The 18,226-nt window shown below is 46.0% G+C and overlaps 1 protein-coding gene and 1 pseudogene across 7 annotated transcripts in view; one reads left to right on the plus strand and one right to left on the minus strand.

Annotated features, from left to right (window-relative positions):
* The window catches only part of DPF3 (double PHD fingers 3), a 303,761-nt gene that overhangs the window by 222,987 nt on the left and 62,548 nt on the right, over positions 1-18,226 (minus strand). For 2 of the 7 annotated variants that reach the window (XR_009605553.3, XM_060617352.3), the window contains exon 1: positions 12,217-12,408. The exons of 3 other annotated variants lie outside the window; for them this stretch is intronic. Coding sequence is in view for 3 of the 4 variants with exons in the window: in XM_060617352.3 (XP_060473335.2) it covers positions 12,217-12,290 (74 nt within the window). In the remaining variant the exon portion in view is untranslated. Of the gene's footprint in view, positions 1-12,216; positions 12,409-18,226 lie in introns of those variants that run through there. 2 more of the 7 variants (XM_060617355.3, XM_060617354.3) reach the window with 2 other exon arrangements.
* Positions 4,785-5,685, plus strand: LOC132668373 (high mobility group protein B3 pseudogene; annotated as a pseudogene).

Raw genomic sequence — 18,226 nt, forward strand, 5'->3', positions numbered from 1 at the left:
TACCCGTGAGGCTAGCTCCTACCCAGGACCTTAGATGCCCCACTCACAGTGCTGGCCCACCTCTGCCAGCTTCTCCACAAGCACAGGTGGGGTCCTAAGCACTTAGGAGTCTTCCAACATGTACTCCCTTCTCTAGGTCCACCCCATTTCCTGGGAGTCAATTAGATGCTTTTAGGGAGTCAAAAATGGTGCCCATTGTGAGATGCTACTTTCTACCAGAGTAGTGTGTGGTCTGATTCCAAAAGCTGGGGATGAAAAGAGTATGAAAGCTCCTAGGACCTCTGAAAATGAGACAGTGCTGAAAACCAGTGGAAACCCATTCTCCAATATCTGTTTATTTTTCTGCTAAAATCTACCCACCGTGTGAGTTGCCAAGGCAAGTTACGTGTCTTGTTCTGAAGCTAGGAAGGTTCTCTCTCCACATGACACCTGCAGGAGATGGAAAACAATACCCTCTGCATATCATAGAACACCAGCTCCCAGTAAGAGGACACCCCAGCTCCTGCCAGTGCAGTACCCAGGCGGGGGTGGCTTTTCCACTTTTCTTTAGACAGGCCACCAGGGTCCTCTTCAAGGGCAAAGGACTCCCCAGCCCCTGTGAGGCCTCACTGCACACTGTTTATTTATCTATAATTTATTTAGAATTTCTACAGCTTTTTACCTGGAGACACACCCAACAAGAAGGGGTCTTACTCTTCCCACAGAGGTCTGTAGACCATGTACTAAATGTACTTGCTCTCACTCAAGCTATAGAAAGCTGACCTTGAAATATCCTATCTAAGGTCATCTCTTAGGTCCAGCCCAGGCCAACGCAAACTGATTCTATTTTTTCAAAACACCAGCCCATTCAGATAGCCTTGTCTGTCTTCATTAACATTCTCAGTGACGAGAAGGGCCAAGGGTTCAAGGGCCAAGGGTTCAAGGCCCAACGTTGCATCTAGAGGCCTGTAGGAAGCTATAAAACTGAGAGATATAGCCAGTCCACGAGCTATCCTTGAGTCACTGACCTCCTTGACACATTCTCACTCCCTGGCAGTAATAGCTTAACACTTCCAGAGCATTGACTCTGGCTCAGACTATATCCTAAAAGCATCACATGGGTTGACTTATTTCATTCTTATACCAACCCTGGGGTACGTGGAAGGCAGCTATGCTCACCGCTATACCACCAATGCTGTGCAACGCTGTGATAACTGATAGAACTGGGATTTTAAACCAGAAGTGTGAGTTCAAATCCCAAACTCCAATGAGAGCCACAACACAGTTCTCGACTCAAGGATTACAGCTGGTGCTATTGAAATGAGCATTCACTTAACTGTTATGAGCGTTCATTTGTCTCCCTATCTCCCTGAATCATACATTACTAACTTCCCTCCAGTATTCATTCTCCCTTCTGCCTTCTTCTAATAACCTCCAGTCCCAAGTTTTGCCTAAGCACATGGCCGTCTGCTCCAGACTACATTTCCCAGCATCCCTTGCAGCCATATGACCAAGCTCCGACCAATGGGTTGTGAGTGGAAGCTCCTTAACTGCAAGCTGCTGGCCTTGGATTTCATCACCTCCTACTACCACATCCTGAAACACAGACTTAGAGATGCGAAACAGTAAAGAACCAGGGTCCGTGAATGATTTCATGTACCTACTTTGCCAGTTTGGTGTGCTTGCCCTAGGGTTTACATAAGACAGAAATAAACCTCTGTCTTATTTAGCCATTCTCTTTGGAGATCTGTGTTACAGTAGCATACTCTCTATGTTAGATTCAGTACCTTAAGGCCCAACTCATCTTATTCTACTCAACACCCCCAAAACCCTTTCTTAGCACTAGGAACATAGTGGTTACTCAACAAATATTTGTTACATGAGTGAAAACACCGTTATGTAAACCAGGTGATACTGGGCCCAAACAGACTTAGCTAAGCTCTGGAGATGACCCTTATCCAGGTAGGTACGATATCTCCTGCTTTTCTGCCAAGTAGGAGCTCAGGCCAGAGAGTCTGTGTTTAGGGAAGCATTTGCAGTAGGGGAGGAGCGAACTTTTACTGCATCTGTTGTCGACTCTCTGCTGAGATGAGGGATTTTGTGCTTAACCACAAGTTAGCTGGGGTCACTGCTTGTCTCATAATAATAATGAGCTCAATTTGAGCACTTACTTTGTGCCAGGTCCCATACTAAGCACTTCACACACATTAAGGCATTTGTTTGCATTTAATCCTCCTGACAACCCGACAAGGTAGGAACTATTATTGTTCCCAAATGAGGAAACCAGGCGCAAAAAGAAGTTCACTAACTTGCCTGGGCCACGTGGCTAACAAATGACAAAGGTCAACTTCAAACTCAAGTTGTAGGAGACCTAAACTTATTCTCTCCTCACCCATCATGCTACTCTGCCTCTTCATGTATGACAGGCTTATATTCCCAGCTATGGTTCCAAGTTTGGAAGGCTGGACTGAGGATCGTGCTTTTCTGAATAGATGCGCAACGCACAAAGCGTCCAGTGTGGCTGTGACACTTTTCCCCTGGGCGTGGCTGGTGAGGAGCTGCACACACCACCCCCACCCCCCACCCCACGCCAGCACGGAGCAGAAGGCAAACAGTCTGAGCCCCCTGGTCCACCGAGCTCCTTCTTGCTCTCTCCTGGGCTGTCCTCACTGCCTCTTGACCTCCACACCCTGCCGCCCCTACCACTGCCACTCACAGCTTATGCCCTTTCCCTCAGCCACCTCACCTGGACTGGCCCTCCCACCTGCTTCCATGCACAAGTCTCGCCTGGCCTTGCAACAGTCCTCACTGAAGCCAGCAGGTGCAGATCTGCCTACCCAGCCCGGTAATGGTGTGGTCCAAGCTTCACTTCTCACCTCCGCCCCAACTCTGTCCTCACTTTCATTCTTCACCTACAACAGTTCCCTCCTCCTCATACCACAAGCTCAGCAAAGTAGAGTCAGTAGTCAAGTAGGGAGGCACCGAGCAGGCTCCATCCCAGAGGTTGCAAACCTAGGACCTACGGGCCAAATATGGCCCCCGAGTATGCTTTGTTTGGCTGCACTCTGCTTTTTGAAAATTGAATTCATTACATCAAAAGTTGTTAGGGTTCACATAAAAAATTCAGATTTAGAGCCTCTCTTAAAAAGTGAGGCGTCTTGGCGACACTGGAATCACCTTCCCATGTGACAAATAGCTGGGGCTGAATTTGGACATCCGCTGGATGGGCTCACCACCAACTTCTTCACTCCTTATTCTACGTTTCCCATCCAGACATCCCTTCACTCACTCACACAGCAGGCCTGGCCCCTATAGGCACTTGATTTGGCCTGTTGTGGTGTCTCCATTCGGCTGATGAGCGCACTGAGAAAGGGGGAAGAGAAATTATTCTTCCAGGTCTTGAAATTATTCTTCCAGGTTGAGTGCACCCACAAATCTATGGCTGGCTCTCATCAGACAATACCGACCAAGCTCCCGGGTGCCCCAGGCCCTGTCCAGGGCATCACAGGCGTTCAAATTTAGGCCCCTTGTCCCTGCTTTTGCCTAGTCACCACACTCTTCCACACTGCTGCTCCAAACACATAGGTATGCCAGAGAAAGGCACTTTCTTTTTTCTAAATTTTTTTAAGTTTTATTTATTTTGAAAGACAGCATACAAGCAGAGGAGAGGCAGAGAGAGAGAGAGAGAGAGGGAGAGAGAGGGAGAGAGAGGGAGAGAGAGAGAGAGAGAGAGAGAGAGAGAGAGAGAATTTCAAACAGGCTCCACGTTGTCAGCACAGAATCCAACACAGGGCTCAATCTCACAAACTATGAGATCATGACCTGAGCCAAAACCAAGAGTCAGACACTTAACTGAGCCACCCAGGCACCTCAGCACTTTCTTTTTTCAACACACACAAGCATCTCTTGCACTGTGTGCCATGATCATCTGATTCTTCTCCTCTCACGAAGACTAACTTCTCTCAAATCTGTCATGTGGATTATACACCCTGAACCTGCCAAGAGGTGACCTTTCTTTGAGTAATCCCGTCTGGGCCTGAATCCTGGTGATGAGTGTGTGCATAGGTGTGTACATGTCTGTGCTCAGCGTATGCTTCTGGACTAACACTCCATCCCCTCACTAATTTCCCAGACAGGTCAGAAGTCAGCATGTGCCCCAGTCGGTGAACCAGACAGCGTCTGTTCTGTTCCACTGCCCCATCAAAGGGGACAGCAGCGGCTGGTGCTTGCCTTGATGGGGTGAAGGGTCAGGGTTGCCAGATCTTCGATTTTGCAAGAAGCCAGAAATATTATTTAAAACAGGCAAGCAGTGGTTTCTATTAAAAAGACCAGTGCTTAAAACAAGCCCCCAAGAGCCTGAGACACTTTACGGGGATCAGGTGCTAGAGGGGAATGACAGGAAATGAAGGCTCCCCTTGAAATGCCCCATTGGAAGAGTCAGCAGCAGGTCCTCAATCCCCTGCCATGTCCTGACGCCCATCTGAGGACACAGAAGAGGACCCAAGTGTGCTTGGCTGGCTTTGCCCTCCAGCCTCGTCCTCCTTGATAAGACAACTAAGGTGTCTTTGACTTACGTTGTTTGAATTCCCTGTTTGTTCTGGGCTTAAAACAAACCTTCCTTCTTCCTTTTTCTCAACCACCTTCTCCCTAGAACCCTCAGGTTCTTAACTCACACTGCATTTCTAGATCCTTCCAATAAGGAGGTTGCAGCTTCCCATTTCTTTGATTAAACAACTTTAACAAAGAACTCACGGATAAGGCGGCTCTCATGGAGGCAGCTAAGGCGAGGCTGGAGAGCGCAGAGCCATGCATCGTGCCTTGCACTGCCCAGACTAGCGAACAATACAGTCAGGATGGCTAAAGGTGATCCTAAGAAACCAAAGGGCAAGATGTCTGCTTATGCCATCTTTGTGTAGACGTGCAGAGAGGAACATAAGAAGAAAAACCCAGAGGCCCCTGTCAATTTTGCAGAATTTTCCAAGAAGTGCTCTGAGAGGTGGAAGACAATGTCTGAGAAAGAGAAATCTAAATTTGATGAAATGGCAAAGGCAGATAAAGTGCGCTATGATCGGGAAATGAAGGATTATGGACCAGCTAAGGGAGGCAAGATGAAGAAGGACCCTAACGCCCCCAAAAGGCCACCGTCTGGATTCTTCCTGTCCAGTTCAGAATTCCGCCCCAAGATCAAATCTACAAACCCTGGTATCTCCGTTGGAGATGTGGCGAAGAAGCTGGATGAGATGTGGGATAACTTAAGTGACAGTGAAAAGCGGCCTTACGACAACAAGGCGGTGGAGCTAAAGGAGAAGTACGAGAAGGATGTCGTCGACCGTAAGTCTAAAGGAAAGTTTGGTGGCGCAAAAGCGTCCTGCAAAAGTTGCCCGGAAAAAGGTGGAAGAGGAAGATGAAGAAAATGAGGAGGAAGGGGAGGAGGAGGAGGAGGAGGAAGAGGAGGAATAAAAAAAAAAAGAACTGTTTATCTGTCTCCTTAGAGTAGGGAGCACTGTCATTGGCACCTCTCTTATTTGAGGCGGGTCTGTTGCCCTCGTTAAGTTTAATTACACAGCTGGGTCATGGTCATATTGTAGTCTCTTCAAAGTGCTCTAGAAATTGTCAGTGGTTTACATGAAGCAGCCATGGGGGTCCGGAGCACCCTGAAACGTATCAGAGTTGTACGTATGTCCAAACATTTTTATTTTATAATTTTTTTTTAATTTTTTTTAACATTTATTTATTTTTGAGACAGAGAGAGACAGAGCATGAACAGGGGAGGGGCAGAGAGAGAGGGAGACACAGAATCTGAAACAGGCTCCGGGCTCTGAGCTGTCAGCACAGAGTCCAACACAGGGCTCGAACCCACGAACTGTGAGATCATGACCTGAGCCGAAGTAGGACGCTTAACTGACTGAGCCACCCAGGTGCCCCTCTCCAAACATTTTTAAAATGAGAAGGCTCTCGTGTTCTCCGCACTCTGTGCACTTTGCTGTTGGTGTGACAAGGCTTTTAGGGATGTTTCTGCCATTTTCCCCTTTGAATTTGTAAGGTGGTGTTAACTCTATGGTTATGGGCTAGAAATCCTGAGTTCTCAACTGTACATATCTATAGTTTGTAAAAAAAAAAAAAAAAAAAAAAGGACAAAACCACTGAGACACAGTCTTCATGCTCCTTGCTTGGCGTGAGGCTGTGGGGGAAGATGCCTTCTGGAGGGGCTGTAGCTCAGGGCGTGCACTGTGAAGCTGGGCCTGTGGACACTGCAGTGGGCATCTGTTTAGCTTCAGGTTGTCTTGTTTCTGTATATAGTGACCTAGCGTTCTGCTGCCATTCTTAGCTGTGGAAAAGGGGCAGTGGCGGGGGGAGACAGTCAGCTGGCATGAGAAGTGTTTGCATCTTTTTTGGTTAAGTGCGGTAGTTTTAACCTGTTTGCTTTGAAACAAACTGTAGAGCTCTTCACGGTCAGCAAAGCAAAGAGCCACTGCATCGATGAAAGTTCAAAGAACCTGCTATACTAAACACAATTTGCAACGTTCTGTTATTTTTCTGTATGTTTAGAATGCTGAAATGTTTTTGAAGTTAAATAAACAGTATTACATTTAAAAAAAAAAAAAGAATTCACAGATATGAAAGTGCTTATCATGAAGCAGGTAACATCCTTTTCCTCCCCAAATCACACACAATTACCATATAAATGGCCTGGCAAAGGGACTTCCTTGAGAGGTGGCAGATTCTAACTACTCTTACACTTACAAAGCTTTTAAAAAGAGAGAGAGGTGCCTGGGTGGCTCAGTCGGTTAAGCGGCCGACCTCGGCTCAGGTCATGATCTCACGGTCCGTGAGTTCGAGCCCCGCGTCGGGCTCTGTGCTGACAGCTCGGAGCCTGGAGCCTGTTTCAGATTCTGTGTCTCCGTCTCTCTGACCCTCCCCCGTTCATGCTCTGTCTCTCTCTGTCTCAAAAATAAATAAACGTTAAAAAAAAATTTAATAAAATAAAATAAAATAAATAAAAATTAAAAAGAGAGAAAGAGAAAAAACAATTTCCAAATGAGAAAATGTCACAGACAGCCACAAACTGACTTCCCAAGGGATGCAAATACCCTTTCTCCAAGCAAAAAACATGCAATGTACAAAATGTCCACGTGAGGGTCTGTGTCTCCTATGTGGGCAGTCACCCTTCTACTGAGGGAGATGAGGAGCCCAAGGGTATGCCCCAGAAAGGCGGCCAATGAGAGGCCTGCTCGTGCTGCGTCCGGATTGGTCTGGCACCAGCTGGAACTGGGACCAGCTTTGAGGACAGCAGAGACTTGATAGGATTCTCTCTTCAAAGCATAGAGCAAACATCAATTAATCCTCAAAAGACGCTTTCAAGGAGAACATTATCCCTTTTGAGGATGTGGAAGCTAAGAGGTGCGGCAGGTAGTTGAAGGGAGGGCAGAGGAGAAAACAGAGCACTGGGCTCCGAGCCCCAGATCCGGTTCTCCAGAGAGAGTCAAGTTGCGGGAGAAGAATGGGCCCACAGAACTGGGGCAAAGGAGGCGACAGAGAAGCTGCTTTGGAGGGTGCCCCTCAAGGCTCCTGCTGCTTCATCCCAGAACAGGCTGCAAAGTGAAACACAGCCAGAGAGTCCTATGTGCGCACCAGTCCGGGGAACCAGAGAACGAGTTCAGATTATGGGACCTTCTTCAGCCTAATGACCACCAAGTCTGTGGGAGGAGGAAAAACCGAAATCGGAATCCAATTTGCCATACTGAGCCTGTTTCGGTAACCCCACCCTCCCCCCTTCCTGACAGGGGGAGGGGAGTATGTATAAACACAGGGGATGCCCCGCCTGGCTGGTCTTTCCATCTCAAGAGAACCCATCCAGACCTTCCTGCACCTCACGCTCTTAAGGATCACCGCCAGTCGCTGTGCCTGGCAATAAACGTCACACATTCTCACGTTACACATTTATTCGACCTTTAACCTGTTGCTCTGAGATACCTGGAGAAATTGTATGCCACTGATCAAATGTTATTAAAAAAACACCCCACAATCTCTTCTCCACATGCAGTCAGTGTTACTACCTTACACGCTGATTCCCATTGTCGGCTGGCACTTTGTTAAAAATTTAGATTAACTTTCTTTGCCACACACTACATACTGTTTGCCTAAAGAAAGCCCAGGCCATGTGCAAATTATAGGCTGATTAGAGATATTTAAATATTTGTAGGAAGGATTTTCCTAAAGGGTCTGAATGAGTTTTCTCTCAATTTACCATTTAGTCAAAGAAATAAAGGAAATTACCCTACAACTGAATTTTTCTTTCTTAATTCAACTACCTACCTAACACCCACTCTAGCATAGCCACGCATATATACATATATATATGTATATATATACATATATATATATACACCCCTTCAAAACCATAGAAAATATCTGGAAGTGATTAATCACTAAATTCTACTCCTGAGACCATTATTACACTATATGTTAACTAACTTGGATTTAAATAAAATTAGGGGCACCTGGGTGGCTCAGTCGGTTAAGCATCTGACTTTGGCTCAGGTCATGATCTTGCAGTCCGTGATTTCAAGCCCCATGTCGGGCTCTGTGTTGACAGCCCAGAGCCTGGAGCCTGCTTTGGATTCTGTGTCTCCCTCTCTCTCTCTGCTCCTCCCCTGCTCATGCTCTCTCTCTCTCTCTCTCAAAAATAAATTTAAAAATGTTTTTTTAATTTTGATAAAGAAAGAAAGAAAAATTTTTAAAAAGGAAAATATCTGGAAGGATATGCCAAAAAAAACCAAAAACAAAACAAAACAAAAAACAAAACAAAAACAACCATGTCCTTAACAGTAGGGAGCAAAATGGGCAATCAGAGAAGAAGTCTTTTTTTGTTTTGTTTTGTTCTTTTTTGTCTTGTTTTATGCACTTCTTCTATGCATTTTTTTTACAACCAGCATGTGACTTTTTAAATGTTTAAAATTATAAAATGAAAAAGTTACCTTCAGATCCTTTATTTTTCCCCAAGTGTGGCATTTTGTCCCGATGCCTATGCAAAGTAAGTCGGTAGATTTTGGAAACATCTTGTTGTCTTTTAGCAAAAAATTACAAACCCTCATCGTAATATTGTCAACACTCAGGTCATTTCATCCAGAATGCACCACGCTGAGAAAGGACAATTCCTTGCAACCCACTTGGCAGAGGAGTCTGAAGCCGCATCAGGCAAAACTAAGTCAGAAACAGAGCTTCAAGACCAGGAGAATGATTCAGGCTTCTTTTTTTTTTTTTTTTTTTTTTTTAATTTTTTTTTAATGTTTTATTTATTTTTGAGATAGAGAGAGACAGAGCATGAACAGGGGAGGGTCAGAGAGAGAGGGAAACACAGAATCTGAAGCAGGCTCCAGGCTCTGAGCTGTCAGCACAGAGCCCGACGCGGGGCTTGAACTCAGACTGTGAGATCATGACCTGAGCCGAAGTCAGACGCTTAACCGACTGAGCCACCCAGGCGCCCCATGATTCAGGCTTCTTGACCTGACTGGCTTAAGCAAAGCCTGAGAAATGCCACTGAAAGGCTGCCATTCTGCACTAGTGTGACCCGGCTCCCAGCCAATAGGCTGGAGTCCTTCCAATTATTAAGATCATCTTCTTCTCTTAAAGAATGGGCTTTTCCAGTGACACCAACCGCTTCCATCATTGAAGTCTTTATCTAGAGAATATTTCAGTTGGAAGCTTGAGAAACAGAGAATTTGAGGTTACTCAAAGAGCCCTCACCAGTTGCAAAGTAATTAGCAAAGTGGGGGGAAAAAAACAGCGTTGGAGTGATGAGGCCAATAGGAATATCCGATTCATTTACAGGATTTTTCACTGACACCTGCTTTTTGCATGAATAAAATTAGATACAGTTGCTCTCAGCAAATCAGTGATCGGGGATCCGAAATGCAGGAAAATACACGTTCTGGGTCTTTTGGACTCCGGGTATTTGACAGAGACAGGCAGCGGGATCTAATTGTCCATATTCCATCCTGACCCGGAAATGAAAGCTCCCAGTCACAGAAGTTCTGTAGCTAATCAGTTACAAGTCACACTTCACTCTTCACTGTCTTTAAAGTCACCAGGGGGAACCCCAATTTGCAACACACCAAGATGCATTCCTTTTGGGGCACAGATGTCCTTCCAATTCCACTATTGCCCTCTCCATCCTGACACTGACGTAGAAACGAAGGGAAGCAGGCTAAGAAAACCCTCCCCTTTGATATTAGTAAGAATTGTGCAGTCCCCGGATGATCAGAGCCCAGGCTACACAGGACTTGAAAGAACGATGGAGACTTTGATATGGAATATAAAAAAGTAATGGGCAGGAGAGGCAGGCGGACCAAACTGGGAGGCCCAAGGCCCAGCTTCTGCCAGCTCCAGCTCTGACTTCCCCAGTGACGATGGCTCTGATTTATTAAGCAAAGATGATAGATACTTACCTCTCTACCTTTTTATCTGAGATGAATGAGATAAATTTCAAATGGTTTATTTGCCATGACCTAATAATAATAATAATAATAATAATAATAATAATACAAATGAGGGAAGTAGGAACTGAGCCCACCCTCTGCCTTCTTTCTAAAGAGATTTCACACGTGGCATCTCATCATTACCCCTGGTGAGATAATGGGTCACTATTATTATTATTAGCCCCATTTTATAGAAAAAGCAACTGAGGCACAGACTGGTGACCTGACCAGGGCAGCATGGTTTGTAGAAGCATTGCCCTGTTCAACACACTGAAATGCATTCCAGTGATTCTGGTCTGTGAAGACCTCTCTAGGTTGTGCCTACAAGACTTGGCCACCTGGGAGACACAACACTCAGGCCTCCTCCATAACAGCCACGAACCTTCTCCTTAGGCTCACCCTGCTTCTACACAGCTTAGTTTGCAGGGAGACTTTTAACTAAGACATTCTCAGAGTCCTGCTGGGCAAGGCACAGTAGGGGGTGGGGAGGGGAGGCAATGGACTCTATATAACCCATGTGTAAATGTGGTCCAAAGCAAACACCCACAACCCTTGGTCCCTAGGCGAGGAGAAAAGATAGCACCAAGGAGTGAACCAAGACACCAACAGCTGCTGTTGGGGGGGGGGGGTGGGGGGGGCTTCCTACCTCAGGAATTTTTAATGGTTTAAGGCATGAACTATTAGCAGGAGCCCCAAATCACCAGCACCCAGGTGTAAATTCTATTCTTAGGGAATGTCAGGAGTCTTATGTTCCAGGGTCTAGATCACCCACTGCTACTAAAGAGCAGAGTGAATTGGAAGGAAAGACAGAAGATAGTAATGCGTGGCTTTTATGGCCTGGCCTATTCTTTGGGGCTTCACATAGCTCATCTCAATGTGACGGCCTCGGGCACGGCATGACTCCTCTTAACTTTCTCCACCTATGGCACAGGGAGAGGATGTCTAGGGCTCCTTCCATCCCAGATACATCCTCAGTTACCCCCACAGCCCAGTTCCATTACTCCAATTCTCTTCTGCAGGTATCACAGGATGCTGCTGGTGTTCTCCAGCTCCATGAAACCCTCTCCCCGGACTCCCCCTCTCTGGGGCAGGAGAGCATCTTTCCATCTTCTCTTATCACTCCTGTTACAGCCAGCAGGATGGACAGATACACACACACACACACACACACACACACACACACACTTCCCAGAACATCCTCAATTTACTCAGGGATCCATGAGGCAACTTTGGGGGAGCCAAGAGGGGTGAGGAAGGAGGGGAAAAAGGAGGCTCACGGTGGTAGACTTGCACTTCCAGTCTGCTTTGTGAAGGCCCCCAAGCTTTGAGGGGCGCTGGGGAGGGAAGCTACAGTTGAGGAATGCGGGGGGACCGGGCAGACCCATGTGGAGCTTGGATCCCACTCCATAGGAGATAATGTTTTCGAAAGAGCACACGTTTGACCAGGGAAGAAGAGACTAAGCCCAGGCTTAAGAGCATATCTGTTTTCTCCCCACCTGCCCCCCTTTTCCCAGCCTCGACTTGGAGCAAATGGTTAAGCCAACCCGAACCCAGAAGTGTGAATAATACATGGAGCCAGCTCGCAAGCCGCCCACACAGGAGGGCATGTCGGGCTGCACAGATGGCCCTCTCACGTGCACAGGCCATAGCTATGCTGTGGGGGGCTGAGATTCCGGGCCAGCCTTTATGCTCCTCACTAACCACGTAAGAGAAAGCGGGGCTCCCCAAGAGAGCCATGAAATGTGGGGTGAGGACTTACGTGTGGACAGGAGAGTGCCAGCCATCCTGGGGCAGACACCAACAGCTGGAGTGATTTGTTAGCCCTTTTTTCATGAGTTAATTTGCTTCCAGCAGATTCCATTAGTGACCTGACAGACCCAGGGCCTGGAGGAGGGTCCTTAAAGAGCTGCTAACTCAGCAGACCGAAGGCCAGACGTCTTGCACCCAGCCCTTTGCCCGAGGTTTCTATTTGAAGAGCTTAGAATAATTATTTGCAAAGCTCTTGTTAAGGCAGCACCGCTGAACTACGTATAGGCAGAAGACACATGAACCTTGACCACTAAACATAATCCGCCAACCAGAAACTGGCGCAATACAGGAAAAGGATTCCCACATGTAATAATCTCTCCTTCCCAATGGCAGGAATGAAGCGAAAGTCAAAGTTATGAACTGGGTTCCATCTGAACCTGAGCGGAGGGGGAAGGGAAGAGGGGGAGGGTTGGGCTTTCTTTGCGTTCCAGTTGACATTTCCAGCAGAATAAGAAAAGAATCATGCTATTAGTACTCCTGCTGCCGTTACAACACAAATAATGATAACAACCACAGTTAATGTTTGTTTGGCACCTGGTACACGCCAGGAACTATGGCATAAGCTTCTTAAGCATTATCTCACTGACTCTTCGTAACAGCCCTCTGAGGTAGGAAAGCTGTGTGGGTAAGAGACGTCACACCGCAACTAAGTCATGGGAAAAGATCCAGAGCGGAACCAAGCCCAGGGGCGTCTGACTCCAAGCTGGTGCACGGCCCCACTTTGCTCCACAGCTCAATCCCAGGCTGGAGAAAAGAGCAAGGAAACAGGATGCCCAGCCCAACATGTGCCCTCACTAGCTGTCGGACCTCAGCAAGTGATTTCAACTCATGGGCCATCCTATTCCACAAGAGCGCTGAGTGATTTCTTAAGGACCCCTTCCATTCAAACCATAGTTATGGACCACCTGGGGCACAAAGATGGGGAGGTGGGTGTTATAAACACAACTGAGGAATGGCCCTGCCCTCCAGGGATCTGCTATGTAAAAGTCTTAGGTGCCCTTTCAGCTCTAAAATAACACTTAGCAATTCTTTTAATACAAAGAAGTATTTGTGACAGCATTTATACCCATCTTTGTTCTGTGTGAACATATGCATGGAAAGGTATCTGAAATGAAGTTCATCTAATGGATTTGGTCCATTTTTGCTCTCACCTTGTTATTTTTGTGTGTTGCTTGAATTTTTAGTAACAAGTATACATTTCCATTAAACCAATGAAGTCATTTTTTAAATACTGCTAAAACAATAATATATGTGTGTGTGTGTGTGTGTGTGTGTGTGTGTGTGTGTGTATAAAGAAAGAAATGTATTTCATCACTAACTGGATATTTTATATTATTAATAAATTGTTGGGGTGCTTGGGTGGCTCAGTCAGTTAAGCGTCCAACTTCGGCTCAGGTCACGATCTCGGGTTCCTGGGTTCAAGCCCCACATTGGGCTCCGTGCTGATAGCTCAGAGCCTAGAGACTGCTTCAGATTCTGTGTCTCCTTTCTCTGCTCCTCCCCTGCTCAGGCTCTGTCTCTCTTTCTCTCAAAAATAAATAAACATTAAAAAAAATTTTTTAACTTGGATGAGATTGTAACTATTTTCTAAAAGAATCTTTATTTTTACAGGTACATACTGAAATTTTTACAGATAAAATAAATGATGTCTGGGATTTATTTCAAAATAAATAAATCCTGGTGTGGAAGGGTAGGGATATTTCCCAAAAGCTAAGTTAAGCCCCCAGCTGGCAACCTTTTTGCCTGAGCATTTCCCCATCTTTGGCTAACTCTTCCTTTGACTATCATAGTCTAACTTCGTTTGTCCTCTGTGGCTTCCTTCCACCCCCACACCATTCCCCAAAACCTTTTAGAATCACCCATCAAGTCTGTTGGTATATTCATGTGCCCAGGCCATTCTATCTGACCTTACCCTTGCCAGAGGACAGAAGGTATGGGCCTGAGAAATACTCCCACACACCACTGTTCAAAGTCAACTACCATCAGATTCTGTTCGCTCTAGAGACAGAACAGCTTGACTGGTGGGGTGGGAGGCACCTTTCATTTATTCATTCAACAAATACTTGTCAATCACCTACTTTGTGCCAGGCACTGAGTCAGGTGCTGGAGAATCAGTGGTAAACAAGACAAAATTGACACCTTCACAGAGTTTTCATGCTAGACAAGGAGCCACTTTAGATGCATCCTTCCCAACCCTCCAAGACTTAGGGTCAGGAGTACATTTTCCAGGACATCCCTGAATCACCTGGGATATTGTCCAAAACAAGGAAAGACATGATCTGATGCCAAGACAGAGAAAACCACCCAACTCCCTACCCCAATCCAATTTCCCAGTTCATGGGACACAAAGACCAAAATGGTAAAGACTACCAGGTGAGTAAATGATGTCAGACAATAGGGCAACCAGGCCACAATGTTTCAGGCCCACCGGTGTCATATTCATATCAGAATTTTTGTAACCTTTGCTGCCACTTTGGCAAAAGTTTCTCATCCACTTTTGAGGTTAAAATAAGTAAAACTTGAATAGCATGCATGAGTGTAGCAGTTTTTAAAAACAAAACTTCCCTGCCAGGGATGACTTATATAATCTATATAACCACGGGCCTCCTATGTAAGTGCTTGGTCATGGGAAAATGTTTAGCATTGTTCAGCGGTCACTTATACCTCCACTTGGTCACAAGGACTTCCAAATCAAATTTCTAAGCAAAAAAGTTCCATTTGGAAAACTACATTTTCTAATTTTCTTGCTTTATCATGACAATGGAAATAGAGTGTCATGAGTAAGTGTTTTAATTTATTCATCAAGATATAGGATCTATTCTCATATTAGTTGTGGATTTACCATTGTTCTAATAAAAATGTGTGCTTTACACAGTTTTCTCCATTGACTCTAAGCTCCAAAGGGCAAAAACCATCTCAGTCCTACTCTTGTATTACAACCAGCACTTACCATGTTGCCTGGCATATAGTTGATGCTAGTAAATATTTCTTGAATTGAATCCAAACATGCTTTTTTAAATGATTTTTTTTTATTATTTTAAACTCAATGGCACAGCCCAGAGATAGTTCCCTGTGCCTATGGATCAACCAGTTTGCCATACAGGTCCCAACAAGACCCTCTAGACAGTTTCCTAATCTCTTCCCTGGATGGAGGTCCAACAGGGGCAGGCCCAACAATGCCCCGGCCTATTGGACATTTCTACCTGGATGTCAAATCAGCATCTCAAGCCAACCAAGGGCAAAACTGAGCCCACACACACCCGCCTCCACTCTCTCACCATCTTAATAATCCCATTCTTCTACATGTTCGAGCCAAAAACCTTAGAGTCACCCATGATGCCTCTTGTTGTCAGACCCTACTTCCAATTTCTTTGCAAATGCTGTCATCCTTATCTATGAAATGTATTCAAAATCCAGTCACTTCTCACAACCTTTACAATTACCACCCTGCTCCCACCCACTGCCTCCTTACTTGTCCCCTATTTGGCCCCTGCTTTTCTCCATTTATTCTCAACTCAGTAGCCAGGGTGACACTATAAACATCCTCCAGTGGGTTCCCAATACCAAAGAGAAGCCAAAGTCCTCATACTACTCTGCCTCTGTCTTGCCCTGCTCCAGCCACACTGGCCTTCTTGCCACCCTTCAAAACATCACCCATGATTCGCACTTGCTACTCCCTCTGCCTTGAATCTGCTTCTCCCAGATGACCCTCAAATGACACTTTTCAGTGGCCACCTTATTTTAAACTGTCTTCCCCCAACATCCCCTGTCCCAACTCCTTGCTTTGGTTGCCTTCATTTACCACCATCTCATTTTTTTTAATGTTTATTTATTTTTGAGAGAGAGGAAGAGTGGGGAGAGGCAGAGAAAGAAAGAGAGGGGGAGAATCTCTAGCAGTCTCTACACTGTCAGTGCAGAGCATGATGTGGGGCTCGAACTCACGAACCATGAGATCATGACCTGAGCCAAAATCAAGAGTTGGACACTTAACCAACTGAGCCACTCAGGCGCCCAGCCACCACCTCATTTATTTACTTACTTAGGCCACCATCTGTATGCCCCACTAGAATGTAAGCTCTAGGAAGGCAAGGATTTCACCCATTTTGCTCATTGCTTTAAGTCCATCACCCAAAATAGTACTGAGTGCTCAATAAATATTTGCATTAACAATCTCAGGATACATGGAAATATTCTTATCTCTCCATTATGGAGGGAAGATCACAGAATCCTCTGAAAGACGTATGATTCAATTCATAACAAAATATAGATAGATTTCAGGCCTTTCTCAAACAAATATGCTCTAATGCATTTCGACAGGGAAGGAAATCTCATTTCATTTTTACTCCCTCTCGCCCTTCCTAAGTCAGGGTCCACCTGCCTCCTTCTCAGCCCAAAGCTGGAAAGCATCCATTCAGAGGATGTAGGAGGAAGTTCAGGTGTCACAGACCCGAAGGCAGTTACTACCCACAAATTGGAGGGTAAGAGAAATGACCGACAAGGAAAAGAGAAATTAGCACGTAGATGAGAAACACATGTTTAAAATCCCATCCCAGGCCATGAGTCAGCTGAGTGAAGCTGGCACCAGAGTGACAAATTAATTTCATGACCCTGTTGCTTTCATTAGGTACTGCAGGGGGAAAAAAGCAGCTGATATGTAGAAAAAGTTTATGTATGTCTGCCTACATGTCTATATAGAGTGGTCTGGTAATAAAATGGGTTCCTTTCCAGTGAAATTTGGATATGCATTAGACCACCTACTGTGTGCCTCACACAGTGCAGAGTGCTGGAGACCAAAGCGCTGGAGGCAGTGAGGAGCTCTAGCAGGTGGAGGTGACTGGCATAGACACAGCTCACCAGAAGTGCCCTTGCTATGTATGGGCTCTGCAAGCATAAACAAAGCACTATGGGAGCCACAGGCAGTGGTTCTGCCTGAAGGAGGCGCAGACCTTGAAGGGCAAGTGGAAACTAGAGAGAGTCATCAGGCAGAGGTGTGGGGGTCAGAGGGGAAGTCCTGGCAGAGAATGTCACAGAAGCAAAGGCCAGGAGGTTGGAAGTCCCCGTTCTGGCATGATTCAAGCCGAGTCCACGGGTCAATGTCAGAATGAGCTGAATTGTGAACGTCAGGCTAGGTAGTTTGGCAGCCTCCTCCAAGGAGTGTCCCCAGTCCCTCCAGGCAGAACGGATTCCTTCTCTACTTTGTGTACACACTCCTCAAAGCACATCCCCAGCCCAGGGCATCAGCACAGGGTGTTGGCTGTTCCCTCTGCTTAGAATGCTTTTCTTTTCCCCCAGACACCTGCAAGTGCTACTCCCTTCAGTCCTGCAGGTTTCTGCTCAATTGTCACCTTGACTGAAGTCATCTCTGAACAAGCGTGCAAGGGGGCAAACTCGCACATGTATACCCTTTACCTCACTCCATTCTCACCATAGCATTTATACCCGTGCATTTGTCCACTAGAATGTGAGTCCCACAAGGGTAAGGACTTTGTTTTGTTGACTGCTGTGTCCCCAACACCTACAGTGTGTGGCACATAATGGGAGTTCAATAAATATTTGATGAATGAATAAAAAGCACCTGTAACACTTGAATGATTTTTGACTATTTTTATCTGTCCCCACCTGTAAGACTGAACACGTATATGAAAGCAAACATTGTCTTCTCCATTCTCTATCCTAGCACCTCTCACAGAGCTGCATAGAGTTGGTACTCAGTAAATAACTGATGGATGGATGGATGAATGGATGAATGGGTGGATAGGTGGATGAACATACAGATGGACAGATGGGTGGATGGGTGGATGGGTGGGTGGATGGATGGATGGGTGGGTGGATGGATGGACAGATGGATGGGAGGGTGGGTGGATGGAAAGGTGGATGAACGGATGGATGGGAGGGTGGGTGGGTAGATGGGTGGATGGATGGATGGGTACATGGATGGATCCTATAATCATTAGGAGCCA

This window comes from Panthera onca, chromosome B3 (genome assembly GCF_046562875.1).
Source record: "Panthera onca isolate mPanOnc1 chromosome B3, mPanOnc1 haplotype 2, whole genome shotgun sequence".
NCBI lineage: Eukaryota > Metazoa > Chordata > Mammalia > Carnivora > Felidae > Panthera > Panthera onca.